The 24,911-nt window shown below is 46.3% G+C and overlaps 1 protein-coding gene across 1 annotated transcript in view; it reads left to right on the forward strand.

Moving 5' to 3' along the window:
* The window catches only part of LOC144101721 (uncharacterized), a 70,267-nt gene that overhangs the window by 38,756 nt on the left and 6,600 nt on the right, over positions 1-24,911 (forward strand). Inside the window, exons 2-5 of the mRNA XM_077634859.1 lie at positions 5,117-5,169; positions 17,304-17,538; positions 18,873-19,069; positions 21,561-21,769. Of these exons, the coding sequence (XP_077490985.1) occupies positions 5,117-5,169; positions 17,304-17,538; positions 18,873-19,069; positions 21,561-21,769 (694 nt within the window). The remainder of the gene's footprint in view (positions 1-5,116; positions 5,170-17,303; positions 17,539-18,872; positions 19,070-21,560; positions 21,770-24,911) is intronic.

Below are 24,911 nucleotides of genomic sequence, written 5' to 3' on the forward strand. Positions count from 1 at the left end.
CTTGTAGTTACTGCTTCACAAATCATCCTCACTGCCCAAAGAAGCCGCGGTATCCTATCTATTGGTTACCTTCTATATCTTCAGGAACAAATACTTCTTCCATTCCGAAGCTTCGAAGCTCCGAAGTCTTCGAAGCTTACCTGGCTAACCTGAATAGCTGATCATCCTACCTACTCTGCCACGTATGTAGTCTATGCCATTCATGGCCACGTATGTACAGTGTCTACATACGGAGATACGTGTAATCTTTATTGTTCTCAAATTGTGGCCGCTAAGTCAGCGCCTTGTAAAAGCAATGGGCCTCTGCGCTCCTCCTGTGACGTCACCGCACCTTGCCCCGTCGAACATCCATGGTCTGAATTTAGACCACAAGGTTCAAGAAGCGACAGCCGCCAAGATAAGAAGCGATCAGCGCGAAGTTCTTGGCAGCTGTAGCTTCTTAAGCCTCATGATCTAAATAGGCATGACACGGCGAACCGGGCAAGCTGTGGTGATGTCACGGGAGGGGTGCACTTTTGCTTCTAAAAGGAACTGGCCAAGTGCTGAGTAATAACTGTGGAAAGAAAGCGCTTATATGAACTTCTGGTATTTTTGGTGGTGCCCGGTCGACGAAACAGTGCAGAAGAAGACACCGGCGAAGAAAGGAACACGACGATACGACGGTGACCGCGGTAGGGATTCACGGGCGAGGTCATGAGCAAGTCCGTTGCTCCCTACCCCTTGGGCTCCAGGGCACCATATTATGAGTGCTCTTTCCTTTCTATGATGCGTCATTATATACTTCTGCTTAAATACTAGAAAACCATAGGCTATAAGGATCACCATTTCCCAAACCCTCGAAGGAATTAGGCATGGACGAAAAAATAAAAACTCCGCCGAAGCGAGGCGTGACGCCTTCGGCTATGGTTGGCATTCACTACCTTTGCAGCATGAACTAGAAATATGGTGCGCCATATCCACGGAGTTGCTTGAGTATAAACGCGAGATCTTAGCAGCGATTCTGGAAAACTTCCAATATTTCGTCCTTGATTGCGCTTGGCTTGCACTTGACTCCTGCTGAGCAGCCGATAACGAAGCGTTGAATGTGTCTAGGTACAGCGAAGACACCTTGTTTTTGTTATTGAATCGTTAAAAAACCTCAAAAGAAGATATTCCGGAGATTGATAAGATTTATAGGAGATAGATAAGAGGTTGAAAAGAAGCTATTAAAGAAGGTCAGAAAAGAGGAGTATTCGAGACCACAGGAATACGTAACACACCGTCAACACAATGTTGAAGTTCCTGTAGCAGGCAGTTGTTATGAAGTTATGCAGAAGGATTAACGGAATGGCTGATCTTTCATTGTGATTATTCATATCTGATGAACGGCACTCGACGGAAGATACGGAATACGTTACGCGGTACGGTTTGAGGCATGCATGACTGCGCGTATTGTTGTCCAGGATCATAACAGAACAAAGTGCCCTTCTTGCAGGCTACTTTCTGCGACGCGCAGACGTTACCACAGTATCATTACTAGTCTCTAACTGCAATTGTGAAAACTAAGAGCAAACGGACTGGTGCGTTCAGCGCTTGGCCTGACAATTAGATTGTCTGCGTAACATACGGATATGTGCCATACTTTTTTAAAGTTTCGGGGCAAATTGCTTCATTTGCGATGTATACCAAAGCGGTAAATTGTTACCTGTAATCATTATTGTCAGTTTACGCTCTCAGCTAGAGTACCTTCCTTGAGCTAAATAGAAAGTATCGGATGCCACGCTAATGCAAAGTGTATTAACCTATCGCCCAGGATAGCACAATAACCTTTCTTATAAATTGAAACGCTCGCACCGGCCAGTCTCCTTATTACAGCAGAAGCTGTTATAGCTGTGGTTTAGGCAGAAGCCCTGCAAAGTACCGTAGAATCTACCATGTCGGTATTCAGACTAATTACGTTGTGAATTAACGAACCTGCCAACCGTGGCAGGTGGGAAAATGAAGGGAGGTAAATCCCCCTCTGCATGTTGATAGGAAAGGAGGGAGAGGAAAAGTGCGAGAGAGAAGTGGTGAAACCAATGTATAACAGCTTTGGCTGATTAATGCACCAAGCCGGCAACCGTATCGCTACAGGTTTTGCGTCGTTGGTGACACCGCGGGACAAACGAAACAGCACACGCACAATGACATAAACGTAGAGCGCGCACGGAGCATTGGTGACTTTCTTTTTTTCTTGGTGATCGCCATTTTCTAATGGCGCAATGAGACATTGGCCAGAGAGGCCTATGACAAGCGTCTGTTGGTCTCCACGAGACGGGGTCAAGTGCACAATTCGAATCGTTTTATTTGAGTGAAATGAATGAGAATGGAAAATAGGTGAATAGGCTTGTCCATGCAGCACACTTTCCCCACTGCGATTCTGCCTAACGTCAAGTCCGCCTTGCAATCTGGCAGGAAAGGCTAGGAGACCAGGCCATTTGGTACATGACATAAAATTATGACCACAATAAACGGGACAGAGTGAAAGACACAAACACCAGCGTTGACACTATCAACTGGAAGAATTTTATGCAGCAACAGCAAAATATCGCACTGCGCCACGCCCACCGCATAACACGCATACAACCTTGGAAATCTAAAATAAATTTCTTCATGGCTTAGAATGCAAAGAATCTTGTTGCTTGGTTTTAAACCTTTTATGTGCTTTTTATGGAGTGGCCGTGGCACTGTGGTATATATTTCTGTAGCACGAATAAATTCTTTCATATCATAGTGTCAGTGCTGCTGTTTGTGTCTTTCTCCCTTCTGCCCCATTTGTTGCGCTGCTAATTTTAAGTAATAAATTCTAATCTTGCGTGAAGTTTCTATTCCAATTATATATTTTTTCTTTTATGGGCCTCTGTCAGTGGCTCATGCTAGGCCATGCGCCTATCAGCGCGGTGCTTGCGCCAATAGCGGAGACCGAATACGGGGAGCGTCACGCTTCAGCTAATCGTGGAGAGTGAGTGGAACAAAAATAAGCGAAAATTGAAACAGAATTCTGACAAAAAAAGCAACCAGAATTAGCCATTTTAGTGGGTGTGGTTTCCGCTTTTAATTATTCGCACGTAATATATATGCTGCGGTTAATTAGTGGCTATTTTCTGTTCGGTTGATGGGCGCGATTTCTTGGCTCAATGAGCCTCTAACTTTTCGATTATTATAACCAATGCAGAGACGTCCATTACGATGCGCCTCAAGGGATAGCGTTGCTTTTCCGATCAAAACTTCTGCAGTTCATATCTGTTATGCGTGCACTCAATATCGAAGCAGCTTTAGCCATCAGGTATGGTGAGGTTATGCATGACCTCGAGCTCTGTATCAAGGACGCCCGGTAAAAAGAAAGGGGGAACACCATGTTCGACAGCAATGTATATGGTACGTAAACCCATAGGGGAGGCTTTAATGGTGGGGATTCCGGGCGTAACCGTGGCCGTGAGATGACGAAAATATACCGGGGGAATAGGTATAATGGCTGTGACGATGGGTTCAGAGTTTGCTCGGCAACAACCGTGCTTACACAGTTGGACTCATAATAACGAAGTCAAGTCGAAGGGGATCTGCGATTTATTCGCTATAGCTGACGCCTCCGTACAGCGGCGCGCGATCTTGGTTCTAACTGCACCATTCCTCCGGCATTACAAGCCACTGCATACACCGAGGACAAAGTAGCCGAGGGGCGTTGCGGGAGCTTTCAATGATCCATAAAAGCGTGACAGACGGGACATAGAAGAGAGGACACAACACAGAGCGCTGACCTATACCTTGTTAACATGTCTACACATTCAGAAATACAACGGTCCACCTCAGTTTTGTCGGCCTGCTTAGCAACTTGCCTCACCATGGCCAGAAGTGCAGGTCTTGATCTCTTTGGCTCCACTGCAAACTTGGGCCCCAGGCTTAGGACTTTCCTGACGTATTCAGGAAACGGGACGCGCTCATTGGCGTAGATATGTTGCCGGTAGGTGCTTCCTTCTGCGCCAGCAGCGCACGAAGGCATGAAAGTGTTTGCTGCCAAAGGAACTCTGAGGTACGGTAGATACACCGTGACAGCTGATGCCATTGGTTGCTTGAGTGGACCGGCCCCACGGATAGCTGCATCCGAAGCTTGAGGTGCTCCCTGTACACTCGCAGCCGTTGCTGTCATTACGCTCTGAGCAACTTGCACAGTCTTCTTCTGTGGCCGGCAGAAGGCTGAACACCACCCAACGAAACCAAGACTCCTGGCGGCAGGACTTTCTTACGGATGCAAAAACCGAGCGTTCTTGCGATGCACGGCGCAGCAGCGACGACCGGCACAAGCCGAAGAGGGTCATTGTCACAAACAAAAGAGCCCTTTGTACGAGAAATGAAGTTCGACAATACAGTTCTGAAGGTGTAGACGTGTTAACAAGGTATATGTCAGCGCTCTGTGTTGTGTCCTCTTTTCTCTGTCCCGTCTGTCGCGCTGTTATGGATCATCGTAAGCACCAACTCGCCTAACAAATGGTATTGGGGGAGCTTTCAGCTCACGCATCGAGTGCGAACCACGTTGCCGAATATGCAAACACTAGCCGGATATGTCAGCCTTGCCCACGCGCACCCGTTTATTCCGCGACCTGTATCGGTTTCAGTGCGTATAAAACGGGCCTGAGAGGACTAACATCGTCGAGGACATTGATTGACCTAACCACAATATTTAGGTCCATTCTCTGTGCCCAGAACCCTATATGGGCTACTCTAATGGGGGGGGGGGGGGTGATTTCGTTGCACGTATCCGTTTTGGTTCGCTTCCCCGTGGGGCGAGCGCCTGATACACTCAGTGCGAAATTGCCCTTGGGGCTTATTGAAGGTTCGTTATATCCCGTTGTAGATAAATTTTACTTCGTGAAAACGAGATATTGATAAATGGGCTTCTTAGGAAGTTTAAAAGTGGCATTTTCTTCGTTATATTCATAATTTCGCTATAAGCGGTTATTCCGGAACGGTGTTTTACTGTATACGCACTGGCGACAGCCCGGGTGAGCGCTCTATGAACACCTCCATGAGCGGAGCTTTGTGGATTTCATCTATGAATCTATAAAAAGCAGTGCTCGTTTTTTTTTTTTTTCATCCGCAGGCTGGCTGCTGATCTCCTCGGCCGGCCTGGTGCTCTGCCTGGAGCCGGGGCTGGTGAGTTGCCAAGCCTCCTACAACACTTCAATGCCTCTGTCGTCTTGGCATGCCGTTAGCTATCAAGCGGAGCTCGTGTTGCACAAAAAAACCGAGGCTGTCACGAGCAAAACAGGAGGTTTGTTAGTGGTTCAGCAGAATTTCGTTTGTACCGCTATATCGTGCTATTTATAGGCAGCCGAGCGAATGTGCTTGGAGCCAATGATTCTGTGGAAAAGTCTCTTAAAAGATACTGAACGAGTTTTACGTCATCGAAATCTGCGTGTCACCCAATGATACCTGAAAGCTAGGGTGCCAAATACTCCACTTCTTAAAACACCTTTGGGTCTTGGCATTGACAGAAGGTGTTACAACATTTCTCAAAAATTAGGAGCTTAAGGGGTTTGCTTGTGGACTATGCTGTGCATCGCCAGCATTCCGAATATCTTGAAAGAAACAGAAACACTCGTTTTCACACCTCCGGAAGTTGGCACTTCCACGGATGCTGCCGGCATTAGCGCTGCGTAATCCAGCGTTTAAAGGGATAGCGAGGAGTGACTGATGTGATTGTAGATCGATGATTACCGATTTCTGATGACAAAGGGGTCAGTTTCATTGAAAACACTGCTCACCAGCTAGAGACACCCAAGAAATGCGTAATGCATGTGCAGAAGCTAGTCGTATACTACTTAAGTACAGTACCAGAACGTTGAGGATGATTTTAAACGGCTCACGTAGTTGCGGGCAGGAGAAAATACCGGATCGCGTGCTTCAAGAACAAAGCGAGTTACATTCGGCAGGCACATGTGCGTTTTTATCACTCAGTGAAGAAAAAAAAATGAGCTATGTGGATGAATTCAGTGCAGAATAGTGCAAATCTATAAACTTTGGTCCTATCCCCATAGTAAATAGTTTTAATCAGAGGGGTGGGAAAAATGCTGGAACTTTTACTTTCAGTCCCTTAATGTCGAACAGATGTCAACAGGGCAGGATCTCGCAGGTTCGCGGGATTAAATCCTGGCCGCGGCAGCCGCATTTCTAAAGGGAATAAATAAATAAATAAACTACCATTGGTAGTTTGATGTCAATGCAGGTTACATAACCCCAGGTCGTAAACGTTAATCCCAAATCTTGCTCTACGGCGTCTTTTACAACGCAATAGTAGCTTCGAGACGCCGAACCCAACATACCAAGCCGCATACCATGTTCTCAGAGGCAGTACGGGCTCCAAGTTATTTGTGTTTATTAAGCCGCCAACGGGAGAACTTACAGCGAAGCGGGGAGCCCAAAAGCCAAACGCAGTATCGAAAAGAGGTCGCCGGAAACCGGACAAATTAACTCGCAGCCCACCACCTTATTATCCCGTGAAGCAACGGCAAACTGGCCGTAGCATGTGGGCGCCCAACTCCTGATTCCCGGGGTCGCGCGCAGCGAGCTGACTCGGCATGCGGGTGCTATCAAAGCGCGGCGCACGGGGCTTCACACACTGCGCCTGTAAGACGGAGGCGAGGCGATCAAGAAAATTGCCGCCCTTCGCGGGCTTAACATTATAGCTACTTGCATACGGGGCCGGATGCTAATGCAGCTTTGTAAACACCGGTCCGGTCGCAAACTGGACACTTAGGTACACAAAGCGAGCGTTCAAGACGGATTCATTTCTTCGACCGCTCAGCTCATTGTGGAGCTCCGCTTGGGTTGTAGGCGCTGTACGCTTCGTGATGGTGTTGGGCGTTGGGAGCAAACATCTACTTGGCTGACCTTGGTAATCTTGAAGCAAGAGAGAACAATGCGGCGGTAGATGCGTAAGTGAATAAGGGTAATCTCAGACTGCTCTTTGAAGAGAACGTGTTCTTTTACCGCGCTCCCAGGAGATGGAGGGATGTTTTTCCATAGCTCCGTGGCTTCGTAGTACTACTGGCGATGGTGGTAGAAGATGGTAGTCGCTACCACCATAGTAGTTGTAGTACGTGTACGCTTATCTTAACGAAAGAGTGAATGACGTATCCATTCCATGACAGTCTCGTGCTAAGAAAAGAGAAAAAGATTACTGCACGCCAGGGGGAGAGACAGAGTGAGAGAAAAAGGAACGTTTGTGTATGCTTGCGGTGTCGTAGCAATGGTGCTGGTGGCAGTACATCGTAGTAGTATTAGTGGTAGCACTATAACTAAAAAATAACAGCGCGGAAAACGGGTACTAGGGGGTAGAAAAAAACAGGAGAGGATAATTATTGTTGATTGTATGTGTACAGATATCATAACAGAAAACTATATAACCCGGGGACTGGCGGGGTACCTAGTGAGCGTCCCGCTGATTGAGGCATCGTCGTACTCATCTGCTTTCCGCTAAGAACGTGCCATTTTTCCTTCATTGTAAACCTGGTATGCGGCCTGTGGGCCAGCGGTTGGGCAGAATGAGGGAGTGGCTGTAGGAGGACGGAGGTGTGTTATAGGTGGAGGCCACAAGACGTGCGCGTGTTTGTTTTCCTGCGCATAAATTAATTTAACGTCTACACTCTGAAGCATCAGCGAAGGTCATGCCAGCGGCATTTTTGTCCCAGCACAAGGCCGCAGAACGTGACGAAGAACGAACGGAACATGTCAAGAGGAGTAGAACCCGCTCCTACACTGCGGTTTGAAGCAGGAGACGGATGGGGTGCCAGTTGATTCACTGTGCTGCCTATTGCGCGAAAAAAACCCTTACATAATCGGGTCATGCATTAAGTGACCCATCGGATTATGCCACTTACTGTATGCCCCCGCTTTGCCAGGAGCTTAGATACCAACACTGCAGCAGGCGAGCACTCGCAGACACACAGAGAGAGAGGCAGAAACACACACACAAACAGACGCACGCAAGCACGCACCAAGTTATGAGGTTGTATTTGCCCAGCATGAACCACTCTAGGCACATCGCAGTGCTTTCAGGACAGAAACTTCGCCGAAAGCGAAGGATATGAATTTCACTCCGTCATACCACTTCTCCCACACGATTAACTGTCACGCAGCACAAAAGAGCACACAAAAGCTTTAGTTTTTCTGCACAGGCAGAAACACAATCTTGTTCTTTGCGATCTCAATGCTCTTCTCGAGTGTTCAGTAAGCGATCAGGCAGCCAATGAGTAAAGGTATTATTGATGCTTGTTCCGCGAGGCGCAGAAGAATCCTCTATCAGTTTTTGGGAAGTGTCGATGGTTGCCAGTTTGACATGCTGTACAGAAGAGGCGGCACCACTGTGCTTTTAGGCGGCGGGCTGGACAGGGTCATCATCGTAGCACCATAGCTTTAATGCGCTTAGCGCCACCAGGACAAAGAGAGCGAAGTTGTGAGAGAAGAATGAAATGGCCATGCATTGGCGTCCTAGTGTCGTCCTGCCTTTGCGCACATGGCTGAAACTCTTTGCGGCCCTGCAAGGGTAGGGAAACTTTCGAAGAGTCTTCTCATTCGTAAGGGTGAGGTATATAGTAGAGCGGCAGGCTGGGCTAGTTGTTGAATGCGCATCTTGAACAAGTGGGGTACTGCGCTAAGAGACACTCAAAAATATTGAAGAATGGCATTGCTCTATGCAGCATGGGTGCCGCCCTACTGAAATCTTGCGTCCACGCCGTAGCGGCTCGCGTCCATCGCCAAAGTGATTAGATTGAATACAGCTGGATATCCGAACTATGATTGCAGCAGCATGTGAAAAATCGATTAAGAAGGTGAAATACGGTATCACTGCCTCTCTGCAAGCCCACTGCCAGAAGCGTAAGAAACACGCTGGCATACTTTACCGGTATAAGGTGTCACACACAACAGCGTTACGCACCGTTATAGGGTGGACGTTGTGATTTCTGCCCCCTTAACGATGTCCCGACAGCGTGCATGTGTGCAGAGAAAGACTGAAAGACGCTTAGCCTAAATCCCTTTGCTTACCAAGTAAACCACAACTCATGGTGTTCGTCACACAAGGTTAACCCTCGCCGCCAGGAAAAAGGAGAAACCAAGAAGTGAGTAGGGGATAGGAGAGTTGTGAGAAAGAAGATAGGAAAGTAAAAGATGGAGGGGAGGATAGGAAAAGGCGACTGCCGATTCCCCCCGGTCGGGTCAGGCCTGAGTTGCGTCATATTCGGTTATAGTTGCGGTGTACAGCTGACGCGGGCAGGCCTTGCTTGCAACCGTCTGTCCCGTCCCCATGTTGGGCTCCGTGGTGGGTGGCTGCCACCGCAGCCGAAAAGCAACTTTTTTTTATGGATCCCTTTCCTTCAACAAATGATCGCCCTCATAAACGAGGGCGGACCGATGCCACTACGCAGTTCCTGCAAAAAACAAAAGAAGTTTTCCCTAGGTACCATGTCGTACATAGTGAAAATCTAGATCAACCAGCTAGGAAAATGTCCCCATTCATTGTTTCTAAATCTCTTACCGACGCCCTGGGCCTTGGCTACAAGGTGACGAAGCTAGCCAGTGGCGACCTACTCCTCCAAATCCGAGACAAAGTGCAATTTTCCAAACTCCCATCCATAGTGTCCTTTGGAGACATTCCTGTATCCATTACTGCACATCGATCACTAAACACAGTGAAAGGAGTAATATCTGAACACGATTTCCTGAACCTTTCTGAAGAAGAGATGTTGGAGGGTCTGAAAGACCAGAGCGTCACCGAAGTACATCGTATTAAAATCCGAAAAGATGACAAGGAAATAGCAACAAAACACATAGTCCTGACCTTTGCCTCCAGCCAACTTCCCGAAACCATAGAAGTAGGATATCTCAAAATAAATGTAAGACCGTACATCCCAAACCCCAGACGCTGCTTCAAATGTCAAAGATTTGGCCATGGCTCACAGAGCTGTCGTGGCCGCCAAACATGCGCCAAATGTTCGTCAAAAAATCATGAATCTGTGGACTGCAGTGCTTCACCACTGTGCGCGAACTGCGAAGGGGATCACCCCGCGTACTCGAGGTCATGTCCTACCTGGAAGAGAGAGAAGGAAATAATAACAATAAAGACAAAGGAAAACATAACATACCAAGAAGCTCGGAAAAGACTCCCATCAGCTTTCCAGTTCACGGCAAAAACAAATTTCGCCGATGTGGTGCGCAGGGGCGGCACACCACACCAGGCTTCGGCCACTGCCCAGGAAATGCCTGAGGCAGGGCCACCCCCGCCCCCGGCAGATGCAGCGAAGGCTGCCCTGCCACCTCTGAGCAAGGGCCCGCCGGCCCCTCAGTCGGCCGCCCGTAAGGCTTCCCCCAGTCGGGAGAAGCCCACAAACCGTACACCTGCGGGTTCACCGCGGAAGTCCAGAGCCTCTAATGAGGCGATGGACACAACTCAGAATTCGCCTTTGCTGCAGCAGAGGCACAGCTCCCTGGAGCGAAAAAGAAAAAAGACCCCGGTATTGGCACCCCCAAAACCGGTACCCTAAGTTTTAACTACACTAGTGAAATATGGCGTTCCTTATACAGTGGAACTGCCGAGGACAAATAAATAACTACTCTGACATAAAAGAGCTTTTAAACACAATGTCCCCGGTGGCTTTGTGCTTACAGGAGACCAACTTAGGTCCAAAACAAAAAAATATTTTAAACAAGTACAATATCTTTCGGTGTGACCGAGAGCAAGCAAGCAAACTGTCTGGAGGTGTTGCCATTGTCATCCAGAATGGTGTGGCAACCCGCGAGATTAAACTTAAAACCAAATACGAAGCCGTCGCAGTCACCATTCTTCATTTTAAAACACTCACAATATGCACCATATATCTTGAACCACACCTAACAGTAACACTTCATGATTTAGAATCCCTTTTAGAACAGCTACCGGAGCCATATCTGCTAGTTGGTGATTTTAATGCCCACTCCGGTTTTTGGGGCAGTGCACACACTGATGCAAGAGGTCGTATTTTAGAAGATTTTATTCTAAGTAATAATGTTTGCCTTCTTAACACCGGCAAAGATACATACTGCTCTCCGAGCACGGGAAAAATGAGTTGCATAGATTTGTCTTTTACTTCACCTTCTATCTTTTGTGATTTTAAATGGGATGTCATTGATAACCCATACGGCAGCGATCACCTCCCTGTATCAATAAGCCTAACATCCCCACCACTAGTCACCCCAACGAAACCACGACGGTGGAAGGTACAATTAGCCGACTGGGAACTTTTTAGAGAAAGGGCCAGCTTAGATAAAATATTTTCAGATGACCTCAGCATAGACCAACTGAATGAAGCTATCACGAACTGCATTTTAACAGCTGCACGCCTAGCAATTCCTCGGTCATCTGGAGTAGTAAAGCAGAATCACAAAATTTGGTTTACACAGGAATGCAGAGATGCAAAAAAGAAACAAAACAAAGCTTGGGGAATTTTTCGTAGGTACCCAACGCACGAGAACTTAATAAGCTTTAAAAAGGCAAGAGCAAAAGCTCGATATATTCGCCGTAATGCAGAAAAAACTTCATGGCAAGGTTACGTGTCCTCAATAAACAGCTCAATTACGTCAAAACAAATGTGGGAGATGGTAAAAAAGATAAATGGCAGCTACTCCCCATTCACAGTTCCGTTTCTATCAACCCCTGGCATACAGACAAATTTAGAAGAGCAGGCAGATATTTTGGGTGAATATTTTTCTGAAGTTTCCAGTTCATCTCACTACAGAGAATCATTCCTGAAATACAAAAACGCAGCTGAAAAACAAAGACTGCCGACAAGTGGCAGTTCAAATGAGCCCTATAATAACCTACTTACAATCCAAGAAATTAATAGAGTACTGTCCGCTGGTAAGCAAACTGCACCTGGCCCAGATTAAATACATTATCAAATGCTGGCTCATCTCTCTGAACCGGCTGTGGAGGCGCTTTTAAATTTTTTTAACAAAGTTTGGGTATCGGGGAAACTTCCTGAAGCCTGGAAGATGGCCGTTATTATTCCCCTATTAAAACCCGGAAAGCCCTCTACCCTTCCTAGCAGCTATAGGCCCATAGCTCTGACTAGCTGCCTAGCGAAATCTTTTGAAAGTGTATTGAACATCAGACTATCATTCGTGTTAGAAGACCGGGAGCTTCTGGATGTCCATCAATGCGGTTTTAAAAAGGCTTGCTCCACCACCGACCACCTGGTTCGTCTTGAAAACACTGTTCGTGAGGCTTTTGTACACAGACAGCATTGTCTCGCTGTCTTCTTCGATTTAGAGAAGGCGTATGACACAACGTGGAGATTTGGGATTATTCAGGACCTGGCTGAACTGGGCATCCGCGGCAGGATGTTGAACTGCCTTAAAGACTTTTTGTCTAACCGTACATTTCACGTCCGCCTAGGCTCAACCCTTTCAAAGAAGTTTATCCAAGAAAACGGAGTACCTCAAGGATGTATTTTGAGCACAACACTCTTTATTGTAAAAATGAATTCTATCAGGAAAATAATCCCGAGGTCCGTAATGTATTCTGTCTATGTAGATGATCTCCAGATAGCCTACACATCCTCGAATACATCAACATGTGAACGACAGATACAGCTAACAATAAATAAACTGGCAATATGGGCAGACCAAAATGGCTTCCGTTTTTCTCCACAGAAATCGGTGGCCATTCTTTTTTCACTCAGACGAGGCATGCAGATAGATCCCACCCTACACCTGAACGAAATAGACTTAGCCGTGAAAAAAGAACATAAATTTCTAGGTGTAACATTCGACAGAAAGCTCACCTTTATGCCTCACATAAATGCGCTGAAAAAGAAGGCTTCTCGATCCCTGAACATACTCAAAGTACTGTCGAGAAAACACTGGGGAGCCGATAGGACTTGTCTGTTACAAATATACCGCTCTGTAGTACGCTCTACCCTGGATTACGGATGTGTAGTGTATGGATCAGCGAGACCATCGTACCTCAAACGGCTAGATCCGGTACATAATTTAGGTTTACGTCTCTCCACTGGTGCATATAGGACATCACCCATAAACAGTCTCCATGTAGAGACCAATGAACCATCGCTTACAGATAGAAGAGCCATACTCACATGCTCATACATTCTAAAAATCCGTTCACTGCATAAACATCTATGTTACCCTATCGCCACAAAGTGCCTTTCTAGAACACTCTTCAACAGCAAGCCGCAAGCTACTCGGCCTCTCCTCTTGCGATTTGAAGACATGTGCCGGAACCTTAGCATATTAGACGTATTGCCAAACATTGCCCGAAGGCGAGGTCCACTGCCGCCATGGCACAATTTCCCTGAAATCTGTGATTTCACTCTAACACAGTTCCCTAAGAAACAAATTCCGCAACAACATATAATACAAGAATTCCTCACACTCGAGGAAAAGTATACTACTTTCACAGCATTTTATACCGACGGTTCCAAAACAGATGCATACGTTGGAAGTGCAGTTGTACAGGGAAATTGGAATAAAATATTAAGACTTCCACAGTGCGCTTCCATCTTCACTGCGGAATGTTACGCCATTTGTGTAGCCATAGAAAAAATACTAAACGAGAACCTACCCAACAGTATTATTTACACAGACTCACTAAGTGTGCTCACAGCCCTTCATCCTAGAAATGCAATAACCCCGCTGCTTGGCGACCTCATACACAACATTACAACAGCCATAGCCCAAGGACAAAACATAAGACTCTGCTGGGTACCAAGTCATGTTGGCATAAAGGGCAATGAAAGAGCAGATTTGTGCGCTGCTCAAGCTTGTGAAAAGCAAATTAAAAACATAAATGTGCCCTATAGAGATTGCATGAACTTAATACATATTAATGCAAGGAAAAAATGGCAGTCCACCTGGAACAACGAACTAAATAACAAACTACGGTTAATAAAACCAGTCCTAGGTGAATGGAAGTCATGTGTGCACCAGAAACGTTTCAAAGAGGTCATTATCTGCCGACTCCGGATAGGTCACACACACTTCACACACAACTTTCTGCTAAGGAAAGAAGACATACCAGTTTGTACATGCGGAGAAGAACTTACAGTGACTCACATTTTAATTTCATGCTCTAAACTGGAAAGGCTACGGAAAATGTGTTTTTCTCCGTTTTATAACCAGTGCATCCCTTTACATCCAGCACTGCTCTTGAGTGATAACGCAATTGTGGACATGTCCTGTGTTTTTAGATTTTTAACAGAAGCTGGTTTTCTTAAAAAATATTTAAATCATGACCCAGTACTTCGCCTGACACACCTCGGCCATTCCTCATTCCTGAGAAAAAGGGTGAGGTCTGTATTTGATTGGTTGGAAGCCTCGAGATCCTTACCCTGGTAAGGATGGCTGCTGAGGTGACCCGACCCCCTTTAAACGTTTTTAATAGTACCAATTTCTAGCATCTTTTTCCTTCATCATCATGAGGTAATTTTAACTATTTAAGCACTCTGCACCAGCGACGATTTTCACATTTCCATAAAATCATCCAGAGATTTCTCCTATACCTCCAGCTTGGCGCATGATGGCCTTAGTTGCCTATGCGCCATAAAACCCAACACAACACAACACAACTGATGGTGTGCGGACTGTGTCTGGGTTGTGGTTTACGAAATCCCTTTCATTTGCGGTAGTGTTGAGTTAGTATCGATTTTAAGAAACACACGAGTCAGTTTGTGGGCGATTATTCCCGCGTGGCAAAGCGTTTAAGGAACTTCGCAAAAAAAGATAGAGTTGTGCCTTTCCATTTTAGATGAAGCTAACACTTTTTACCGGCATAGAGACCGTCGTACTAAGGAGTTATAAAGAAGAATATTTTATAAAAAAAAGCTAAGGTATATTTTAGCGCTTCTTGAATATCAATTGCTGATTGTGCTGAGAGGTTTCTAGATGCGATCTTGTGACGGCAGCGTTATTTTGAGTTTGGTTGGCTTCTGGCACGTTTTTTTTATTCTTTTCACTTTTCACTTCACTGTTTTCTTTCTCTGTTTACAGCTTGATTGAACGCGCTTGCCTGTCGGAGTGTGTTGCGCATGCGCAATAAACACCTGTATTAGATCTGCATTCAGGAAGCGACTGGCAGAGCCCGGTGGCTGCATCCAAAAGGGCAAACGTGAAAATTGTATATATATGTCATCTTTAATACGAATGAAATTTCATTTCATTTCATCTGTTTACTCTAAGGGCCCTTTCTGGCATTACATAGGGGAGGGGGGAATGCAACTAAACAACGTTGGTTGTACATGCACATAAGCAAAAATCGGACTTACAAGATAGCCATAAAATAGACAACAGGAAAAAAAACTGCAGGAAGAACTTAAAATAATTTTTAAACCTGTATATTTATACAATACACATAAAGTTTTAAATGATTTCGGAAACCTATGAAAGAATTAGCTAAATACATGCGCAATACCGGGCAGGGAGAGCAATAACACAACTGTACATAATGCAGTCCGAAGGACTAAAGCAATAACAACAAAAGAATCAAAGCAGCTTAACATTCTTTTCTCTCTAGAGCTTTGAGGATAGATACGTGGTCATATATGGAGGCGATATCTGCAGGTAAATGTTCCATTGTGAGATGCCAAGTAACAGAGGTGGATATTTGAACAAATTTTCGCCCGCGAATATGGAACTGATTTTAAATGGGTGGTCTCAACGAGAAGATATGTGGGCAGTAGGGCGCGAAACAGTTCTCGAAAATCTGATGAACCATGGTATAATTTGTGCATGAGTGATAGGCGGGCATTTCGTCTTCTTGCTTGGAGGGGCAATATGCTAAATTGTTGCATAAGGCGTTTTACGCTGGTTCGAAATGAACAATCCTGGGCAATAAACCTGGTTGCTTTACTCTTAAGTGATTCATTGGAGTGTACTAAGTAAGCCTGATGAGGGTGCCAGACGATGGAAGCGTGTTCAAGTTGGCACCGGACAGGGGATGTACAGGCAAGAAGTTTTGTTTGTTGGTTAGCTTGATACAAGTTACGCTTCAAGAAACCCAATATTTTAGCTCGACCGAGTTGTGAGTTCGCGCTCATGCCGTCTGCTTCTCCTGTTGTCTATGCCTCTTATCACAGTAGCTGAAGTTCATGACGCAGGATGAGGCAACGTCTGTAAGGTAGCTAGAACCAGGGCCTAATGACTCGAAAGCATCTCCGCGGCCCTGGCATTGTGCCGCTCGCCTTTTGGCGTTTTGGTCGAAGCTGGTCTTCAGAATGGAAAACAAATATTGTCTCTTGAGTCTCATCGGGATGGGATTTTAGTTGGCCATGGAACATGGAATCATGGGCAGTCTGCATCAGTCGGCCCAGTTTCCGGGGCCTGTAATCTTGCGCCGCCCTACGGGAGACGAGTTCGTGTGAAGCCTGTTCCAACGGCTCGACGGGATGTGAAGTCCTAGCAACGTAGACTAGTCGGGTTAAATTTCACTGCGATTTTAATTTTACACTGACAGCCGTATGAGGGTCTTGCTGCGGTAAATGCCGTGGTGCGTTGTAACCGAAAACTGACGCAGTTTCCAAACAGCTGTAGGCATTGTTTACAGGTTGGCTTGGGCTACACGGATCAGATGGACCAATGTTTTAGTGCTGTCGAATATGGGACATATGTGTTCATGTAATGACTTCTTTATTGAGAAAGGCAGGGCTACGGCAGATCCCTTACTGTGGCAGCCATGCCTAGATGAGGGCCACACGCCTATATTTTTATCCTGTGCATGTTACGTCTTCAGTTCTACTCCACCCTGTTAAACATGGGGATAGAATAAAACTGCCTTCGACGAGCATAATAAAGCAATAGGGTTAAAGGTCTCATTCGGCGCAAAACCAGGCGTCGGCGTCACTGGAACACCTTGATTGATCCAGAGGGTAGTGACGTATCGGAATCGAACCACTGCCCTTTCGGTCTGGAGCCGGGCACGGTACCTGGACACCTCTGGAGGGATGTACGTTCAATGGGATAAATGGAGGCCTTAAACAACCACCTCACACCGCACTGTAGCCAAATTACATTATGGGAAGCTTATTAATCAGCTTTACCAATTGATATGAACAATGATGTGTAATAAATTAGGATTTGACGACAACAAGCAGGTCGATGTCTGCGAAAGAAGGAGGCAGAGGACCCTCAGTCGACCGTAGGGACTCTTTAACGACATCGCATCATACTCTTAAGGTGAACTTAAGTGATGCCCAAGTTTTCTCCCGCCTGATAACATGCGTGGTACCTTTTTTCTCCCGCAGTCAGGAGGCCTGTGCGAGGGCCGGCCGGACTCGGTGTTCGGCGACAGCGACGGCGCCGGCTTCGTCGCCTGTCGCGGAGGAGCGGCGCACCACCTGCGGTGCCAGCCGCGGCAGCAGTTTCACGCGGGACACTGCCGCCGGCCCAGGTCTGAGCTTCAGGCACAGAAATGCTCGGAGCCCGACGGCGTCTACCCGGACTACGGCTCCGGCTGCCGCAGTTTCTACTTTTGCCGAGGTACGGCCGGCGGACTGCCACGCTTACTAAGTAAAACGCGAATTGCTTGGCGGTTCGTTGCATCACGCTTGCATCACGCAGTGACTGAGGCTGCCATCGGAAAACATTCACTGGTATTACATAAATATTCAGCCTATCATTGCGAGCACTTTACAATCTTCAAGACGCGCAGAGAGAATAAGAACCACGAGAGAAACACTTGGTGAATCTTTGTGGAGGTGAAGTACCTTGGCGAACTCTGCAATCGAAGGTGGAAGTCGGTCGCAGTCGATGGGAGACAGCACAGCGACGGAAACCCTTATAGCAGTGAAAATGCTAGTGACATCGAAAGCAACAGCCATCCATGTTTTGTTTTGAATAATTTTGGCAGAGTTGTTCTTTTTTAACTTGCAGCGCCTCTTGCTTGGGAGGTTTGGCGCACAGCATGTGCATATCAGTGGGTACATGGGCGCAATAATCGGCAGCTATATGAAGGACAGATATATTAGGAGAGACTGGGAAAGTGGCCTGCTGACACTGGCAAGCACATAGAAACAGTCAGTGAGAGTGATGACAGGGTGACCAACGGGGATTACCCCGCCCATTCTTGAAGCGCACAAAGTAAGTAGAACTTTTAGGCCCATTCACATCAACGTTTGCGTTCCAGTTTCATAAATGCGCTGCTGCACAATATACTTGATTGTATTTGTGCTTCTTTGACATTGACGTAAAATGATACTTGTGATGCTTGAAACATTACAACGCCAGGTGTCCTGTCACTACAATGACCTTGCTACTAAACCGCTGAGATAATATTTTCTGCTAATAAGTCTATTTTAAAGCCCGCTTGATTTAGTTTACTATTCACGGCGCGGCTTAGGGACTATAAGGTTCGGCTGCTGAGGGAGAGGTTGCAAGATTTAATCCCTGCCGTGGTGGCCACATTTCAGTCAAGGTGGAGCTAAATAGACGCCAGTGCGCTGTGCGACGTCAGTGCACGTTAATGAATCCCAGGTGGCTGATCTTAACCTGGAACCCTCCATTACAGCGTCTCTCATAGCTCAGGAGTAGTTTCGGAACGTTCGAAACTGTAGCAAGCGAATGCTATTTTCGTTTACTGATTTACTTCTCATTTCACCACGGTTATAAGCAGCCGGACTTTCTCATTAAGAAATATAATATCCTTTTTGCAGCACATGGGCTTGAAAGGAGAAGCGTGGCAACCGTGCCAGCATTCCGACCGCCCTGTGCAGTTAGAGTGAAAAAAATAGACATTCGTTCAGAGCAGTGTACGGGGCAGCAAACCAGCGCTGTGGCAGTCAGCCTAGCGAATAACCCGGCGTTTTGTGCGGCAGGTGGCCGCAAGACGGCGCTCTCGTGCCCGGCCTCGCTGCTGTTCGACTGGCGCTTGGGCCGCTGCCGTCCGGCCAGCAAGGTGGGCTGCCCCAAGCTGCGGTGCGACGCTGACGGCGTGTTCCCGGACCGCGTGGGCGGATGCAGACGCTACTTCCGGTGCCAGGACGGAGAGAGGGACGAGGCCCTGTGCCCGCAAGTACGCGTTATGACTGAAAAGTGTTTAAGGGCCTTTACCCTGAGGGGGCATCGGACTGAGGTCTGGTTTCGACTTCGCTGATTCTTGCTTTGCAAAGAGCTCACAGCGTGGAGGTACGGCAGTTTAAAAGGGCCCGCCAAGATGGCCCTTTGTGAGACACGGCGCACGACTACAGGACGGGAGTCAGAGAAGAAGACAGGACGGAAAACCAGCGCAACGAGCAATCGCTTTCGCCGTCCATTTTCGTTCGCTGTATCACGTCTCATCGTGCGCCGTGTATCGCGAAGGCGTATGAACGAGCATCCAGCCCCGCATTCCACGCTGCTGTAATTGCACATCTGACAAGCTCGCTTAGCCTGTCTGCGCATGGAGGACGCGTAGCGCCAAAGCAAACAAAGGCATACAATGGAAGAGGAAATTGACGCTAAACACCAGACTGCATGCTTAGATTGCGTATGTTTCACACTGTGTTGCGACCAACCTACTGGAATCTACCCTAGACAGAGTGAGTGGGGTCAGTGGTTGGCGAAACCACTCTAGCCGCTGTGAATGAGGTCTTGGAACTGATGCCAGCTGGCGAATGCGGGGCGCGCGACTGGCACCTCACCCTTTGATGAGTCTCAGCTGGCTTTTTGTAACCATGTGCAAAACTTGAGCAGTTAAGTAAAAAGCATTTTAATCAGTTTTACTGCAAACAGCTCTCTTTCCAACCAAGATTACACCTGGGCGAAAATGCATCTGCCGAAATTTTGTGTTTTCAGTTTCTAAAAACAAGCAATTCTCATACACCACCTATAGTTTTAAAAACATGTCATCTCCTTTCCACAAGCGGACATATTCGATCTTGAGTATGGTGCCTGATGGCCTCATTTGCCTATGTGCCATAAAATACAGCACAAGACAAAAAAACCACAATGCAACGCAGTGCAGCACAGCAAAGCACCTCACAAACCAGGCGCGGACGTATAACTTGCTGACTGGGGGAAAGGGAGCCCTCGATGTATCTGCAAGATCACAAAGTGGACTACAAACTAAAGGAAGCCGAGATGACGGGATTGGTCCAAAAATCGGGGAAGACGCGGAGAAAAGCGATTTAACCCCGGAGGATATACTGTCAGGTGTCTTTTCGCTCGAGTCACCTACGAGCGAACAGTCTCAACATTTATAAGCTGAATAACCAAATATAAATACCTGTATACAGGGCGTTTCACCTAAGACTATCGGTCATTAAAAAAAAGAGCTTTTTGAGCTAGAAGAATGCTTTTCCCGGCCTAGCATTGTCAGCGGTGTGGTACATCAGAATACAGGTACGAAGTGCTAACTAGCCGCCTGGTTAACTAATATTTAAAAATCTTGTTAACTATTGCTACTGAGAGACGTGTAGCCCACCGTATGTAATGCTCATATCAGCTTTTAGAATTTCTAAAACACGGTTGCCTTCGGGTCTGCAGCGCAACAAATTTTCGCTGTTTTGACGAGTTACGTGCACTGGAAAGGTTGCTTTGCCTGTAAGCTTCTCGCAAGCGCATGTATTTTGGCGAGATGTATCCAAAATTTCTTGGGCCCCAGTGCGGAGGCTAACCGCGTTTTCGAAACCGTAAAAACTTATATGGATATTACTTACGGTGGGGTCACGCCTCAGTAATTAGGGAACCTAAGAGTAATGGTTAAAAAGTTAGCTATTCAATATTAGTTAAACAACCTGCTAGTTGAAACCTCTTAGCTGTACTATGATGCATTACAGGGCTCACATTGCTATGCCGAAAAAGATGCTCTTCTGTCTCAAAAAGCATATTTTTAAAAACACGAGAAAGCTTTGGTGAAACACCTTCATTAGTGTGAAGTCCTCATTCAACATCAGTTCTATTCTTCATGGTCGAAGTGGTTTTTGCTCTAATGCCTTTGGATAACGGCGGATTTTCAGTAGAATGGGCGCTCGCAAGTAAGGAACCAAAGCCTGATATTACCACGTTGAATCTTATAGACAATAAATAATGAAATAAAATCAGTTTTATCCCGGACATGTACCCGCCGCGGTGGCTCAGTTGTTAGGGCACTCGGCTATTGATCCGGAGTTCCCGGGTTCGAACCCGACCGCGGCGGCTGCGTTTTTATGGAGGCAAAACGCTAAGGCACCCGTGTATGTGCTGTGCGATGTCAGTGCACGTTAAAGATCCCCAGGTGGTCGAAATTATTCCGGAGCCCTCCACTACGGCACCTCTTTCTTCTTTCACTCCCTCCTTTATCGCTTCCCTTACGGCGCGGTTCAGGTGTCCAACGATATATGATACAGATACTGCGCCATTTCCTTTACCCAAAAAAGCTGTATTATTATTATTATGATCACGGACATGCCTTGCTCCAGCCAGTAAGTAGTGTTCAATGACTTAAGTGAGCGCCTTTGTGCCTGTAGATATCCTTCTGTGCGGCTGCGTGAGCGAGGTGGTGACAAGAAATGAGACTTGTTCGGGACGTGCACTCGTTGCCGCAGGGAGAGCTGTTCGACGCCGGCCGCTGCCAGAACTCGACCGGCGTGCAGTGTGAGGGCGACAACGGGTGCGCGGCGTTGCCGGACGCCTTCTACCCGGCGGCCGGCTGCGCCCAGTTCGTGCTCTGCGTGGCCGGAAACGCCAGGGAGTTCTCCTGCCCTTCGGACCTCATCTTCAGCCGGAAGCAGCTCGCGTGCGACTACGCCAACAAGTGAGTGGTCTCGTAGGTGTGCATCGTTCTCTGTACAAGATAGTTATTTGGGCGGAACCAATTACAGCCTTCCAGTGCATAGTTCTTAATTGGGAACTGTGGAAATACAATTTTTGTATTCCGCGACAATCGATTCAGTGGCTTTTTCTGGCTATGTTGAGGTCTGCTCGGCAATAAAACGAGCAGGCGCATGTATGACGGAGGAAATTTGGGTTTAAGAGGGGAACTTTTTCTTTCGCCGCTTGACTGACCAATGCTTTCAAGCCCCTCCCCCCCCCCCCTCCCAAACAAAAAAAATCCCGTGATTACCGCTTAAAGGGAATGCCGGTGTCGATTGGATTGAAGGATTCATGCATAAAAATAACTGTTCTGATGTCAGAGCGGTTTGTTCGCGATATCGCCCGGTTGTGGCGTTGGCTGTATTATATACCCTGGCCTTTAATAGCATATAAAAGTGCTGTTTGCAACAAAACTACTCATTTTAGAATTGTAGCGTGGCAACCTGCCGATGCAGGAGAAATTCAGTTCATTCTCAGTGACCGCAGCCTTTAATGCTGCGGTCACTTGGGAAGATAATAGGAAAGACCAAGTAATACAGATTCTTAAAAAAATATTATTGCTTCAAAGTTGTGTAACATAAATGAGAGGAGGTGTAACAAACATAACCTGACATGTAAACAGCCGAAGTGAAAGTGTGACTTTGATAGTTCCAGCGTCAACAGCAGTTAGGGCGATAGCGCATTTAGAGTAATTTCCGTGCATGACAGACAGACAATGTAAATAGCCTATGTTAGTACATGAATGCAATAACAACATGAGGACAAGTAGTTTTGGGAGTGCCAAGCATGAAAGGAAAATGATAGATGGCGTGGCTTTTACCTGATTTTGTGAGGGAAGACAATGATGCAAAAGACTGGCAGCCAAGGGTACCACCTCTGCAACGACTGGCCTCTCCCTACACAAGTGCTCCCGCTTCCAAGATCATCTGAATCGAATGCCCCATGGTGATATATTGATTACACTGCCCGCTTTCCAGGCCACTTGCGTGGATCCTATCAAATAAAAGCGCCATTATCAGCTTACCAAAAGTAGCACGTTTGCGCACGCTTCAATATACTGACACATTGAGAGGTCTCACTGCCTGCACAGCTGGCTGTCGTGGCCTATGCACAGCTACCCATCCCTCTCATCATAAATATTTCATGCGGAACTCAAAGATGTGCAGTAAATGCCGTGCTCTCGAGGAAGACCTGAACCATGTCTTGAGCCTATCTAAGGATGGAGGACGGCTTAAAAAGAGGCAGCGAAAAATAGGTGATGTAGTGGAATAGTCCGCATTAATTTCAATTACTTTGGTCTTTCTAGAGCGCATTGATATTATGGCACAGGGGAGACTTTTGCGTTCCGTCTCCGCAGAAACACGTTGCTAGCCAGGATTCGATCCTTTGTCCCAATGCTCAGGAGCCGAACGCTATGATCACTATGCCACCACGGCGATCACTATCATTGTCCAAAATATGAAGGCGTGCCCCTTCGGTCACTGCACACTTTGATGGCAACCAGATTGAAGGTTCTCTCGAGCCGCATAATTTTTTGTACAGCTTGCTTTTGGGATTGTTGGCTTGTCATACAATTGAAATTTACTTAGATTGTCGGAAGGCATTCGATTCTATACAGCACCATATCTTGTTTAACAAGCTCGAAGCATATGGCTTTAGAGGCATCACACAGAGTGTTATACGCAGTTATCTACATGCGAGGTCTCAGTTCACATCCATACACGGCATTCCAACGGGAAAAGGTAACATTAAATACGGCGTTCCTCAGGGCTCTATACTCGGCCCGTTGTGATTCGTTCTATATATAAATGACATCGTTAACATTTAGTCAGCGGGAGAAGTGTTGCTGTATGCTGATGACACAAGTGTATTTTTTTCCGGAGAGAGCCTGAGGAACTTGGGGCAACGTCAAACGCATGGCTGCATGAGCTCAGTTTATGGGTATCAAGAAACAAGCTTCAAATAATACAAAGAAAACAACATACATGATATTTTCTTCAAAAAATAAGCCCAATGTTGTTTATATAAATCTGAACGTTAATGATGCATTGCTTGAGCGCTAAGATCGTCATTCATTTTTGGTGTTACTTTTCAATCGAACCTAACGTGGTCCTATCATGTAGAAAATATAAGAATGAAAGTAGCAAGATATATTTGAATGCTATGCCGCCTTCGAAATCTTGTCCCTCCCAGGCTCAAAAGGCAGCTGCATTTTTCGCTTGTACACTCAAACTTTAATTACTGTGCCTTAATATGGGGAACCGGAATTAAGACTGATAGTGATAGACTTTCTGCACTGCAGGGAAGGGCGATTAGAACACTATATAATGAAAATGTACACTCTGTAACCCTAATGAGAACACAACATATCCGACCTTTTCACGAAATATACATACAAAAATTATCTGCGTACATACTTTCTGAAGTATCAAGCAATTACAGCCGATTTGTTAGTCACTATCTAAATAGAGAGACTGGTCACAATTTGCGTAGGACTTTCATTGTCACAGAAAAAGCAAGGACAAATAATGCTAAACAGACAATTGATCATCAAGTCATGAAATTATGTAATATTTATCCAGACATTCTAGAGATCGCAAAAACAAGTAGATGTCTGAGAACTTTCAAACGCAGAATACAACTTCTGTTCACTTCAAATAGTAGGCCAAACACGTACGATTAATGATTTATAATTGCGAAGTTATTGTGTTCTGATTTCTATATTTGTGTACAAAGTGTCAACAGTAACATGTTTCTTTTTTTTTTCTAATTTGTCACATGCTTCATGCGCATTTTTGTACGGTGATGATTGTTATTTCCAATTGTATTTGTACTGTCTACATATATTTTGTAACCACTGCTGTGGCTCTCAGTGGGGCCAGGGCCTCGTCAGGAGAGTAATTACCTCCTTTTGTCCTGGCCCACGGGAAGTACCACGAGGTACTGTATGGCCCATCCAATAAGTAAATAAAAAAAATACTATTTGGAAGCGAGCCAAGAAACGAAGAAAATGCCACAGAAAAGGGCAGGAAAGTAGAAGGAATATTTGAATAATTAATTAATTCATTCACATCAATGAATGT

The sequence above is a fragment of the Amblyomma americanum genome, chromosome 8 (assembly GCF_052857255.1).
Source record: "Amblyomma americanum isolate KBUSLIRL-KWMA chromosome 8, ASM5285725v1, whole genome shotgun sequence".
Classification (NCBI taxonomy): Eukaryota; Metazoa; Arthropoda; class Arachnida; order Ixodida; family Ixodidae; genus Amblyomma; species Amblyomma americanum.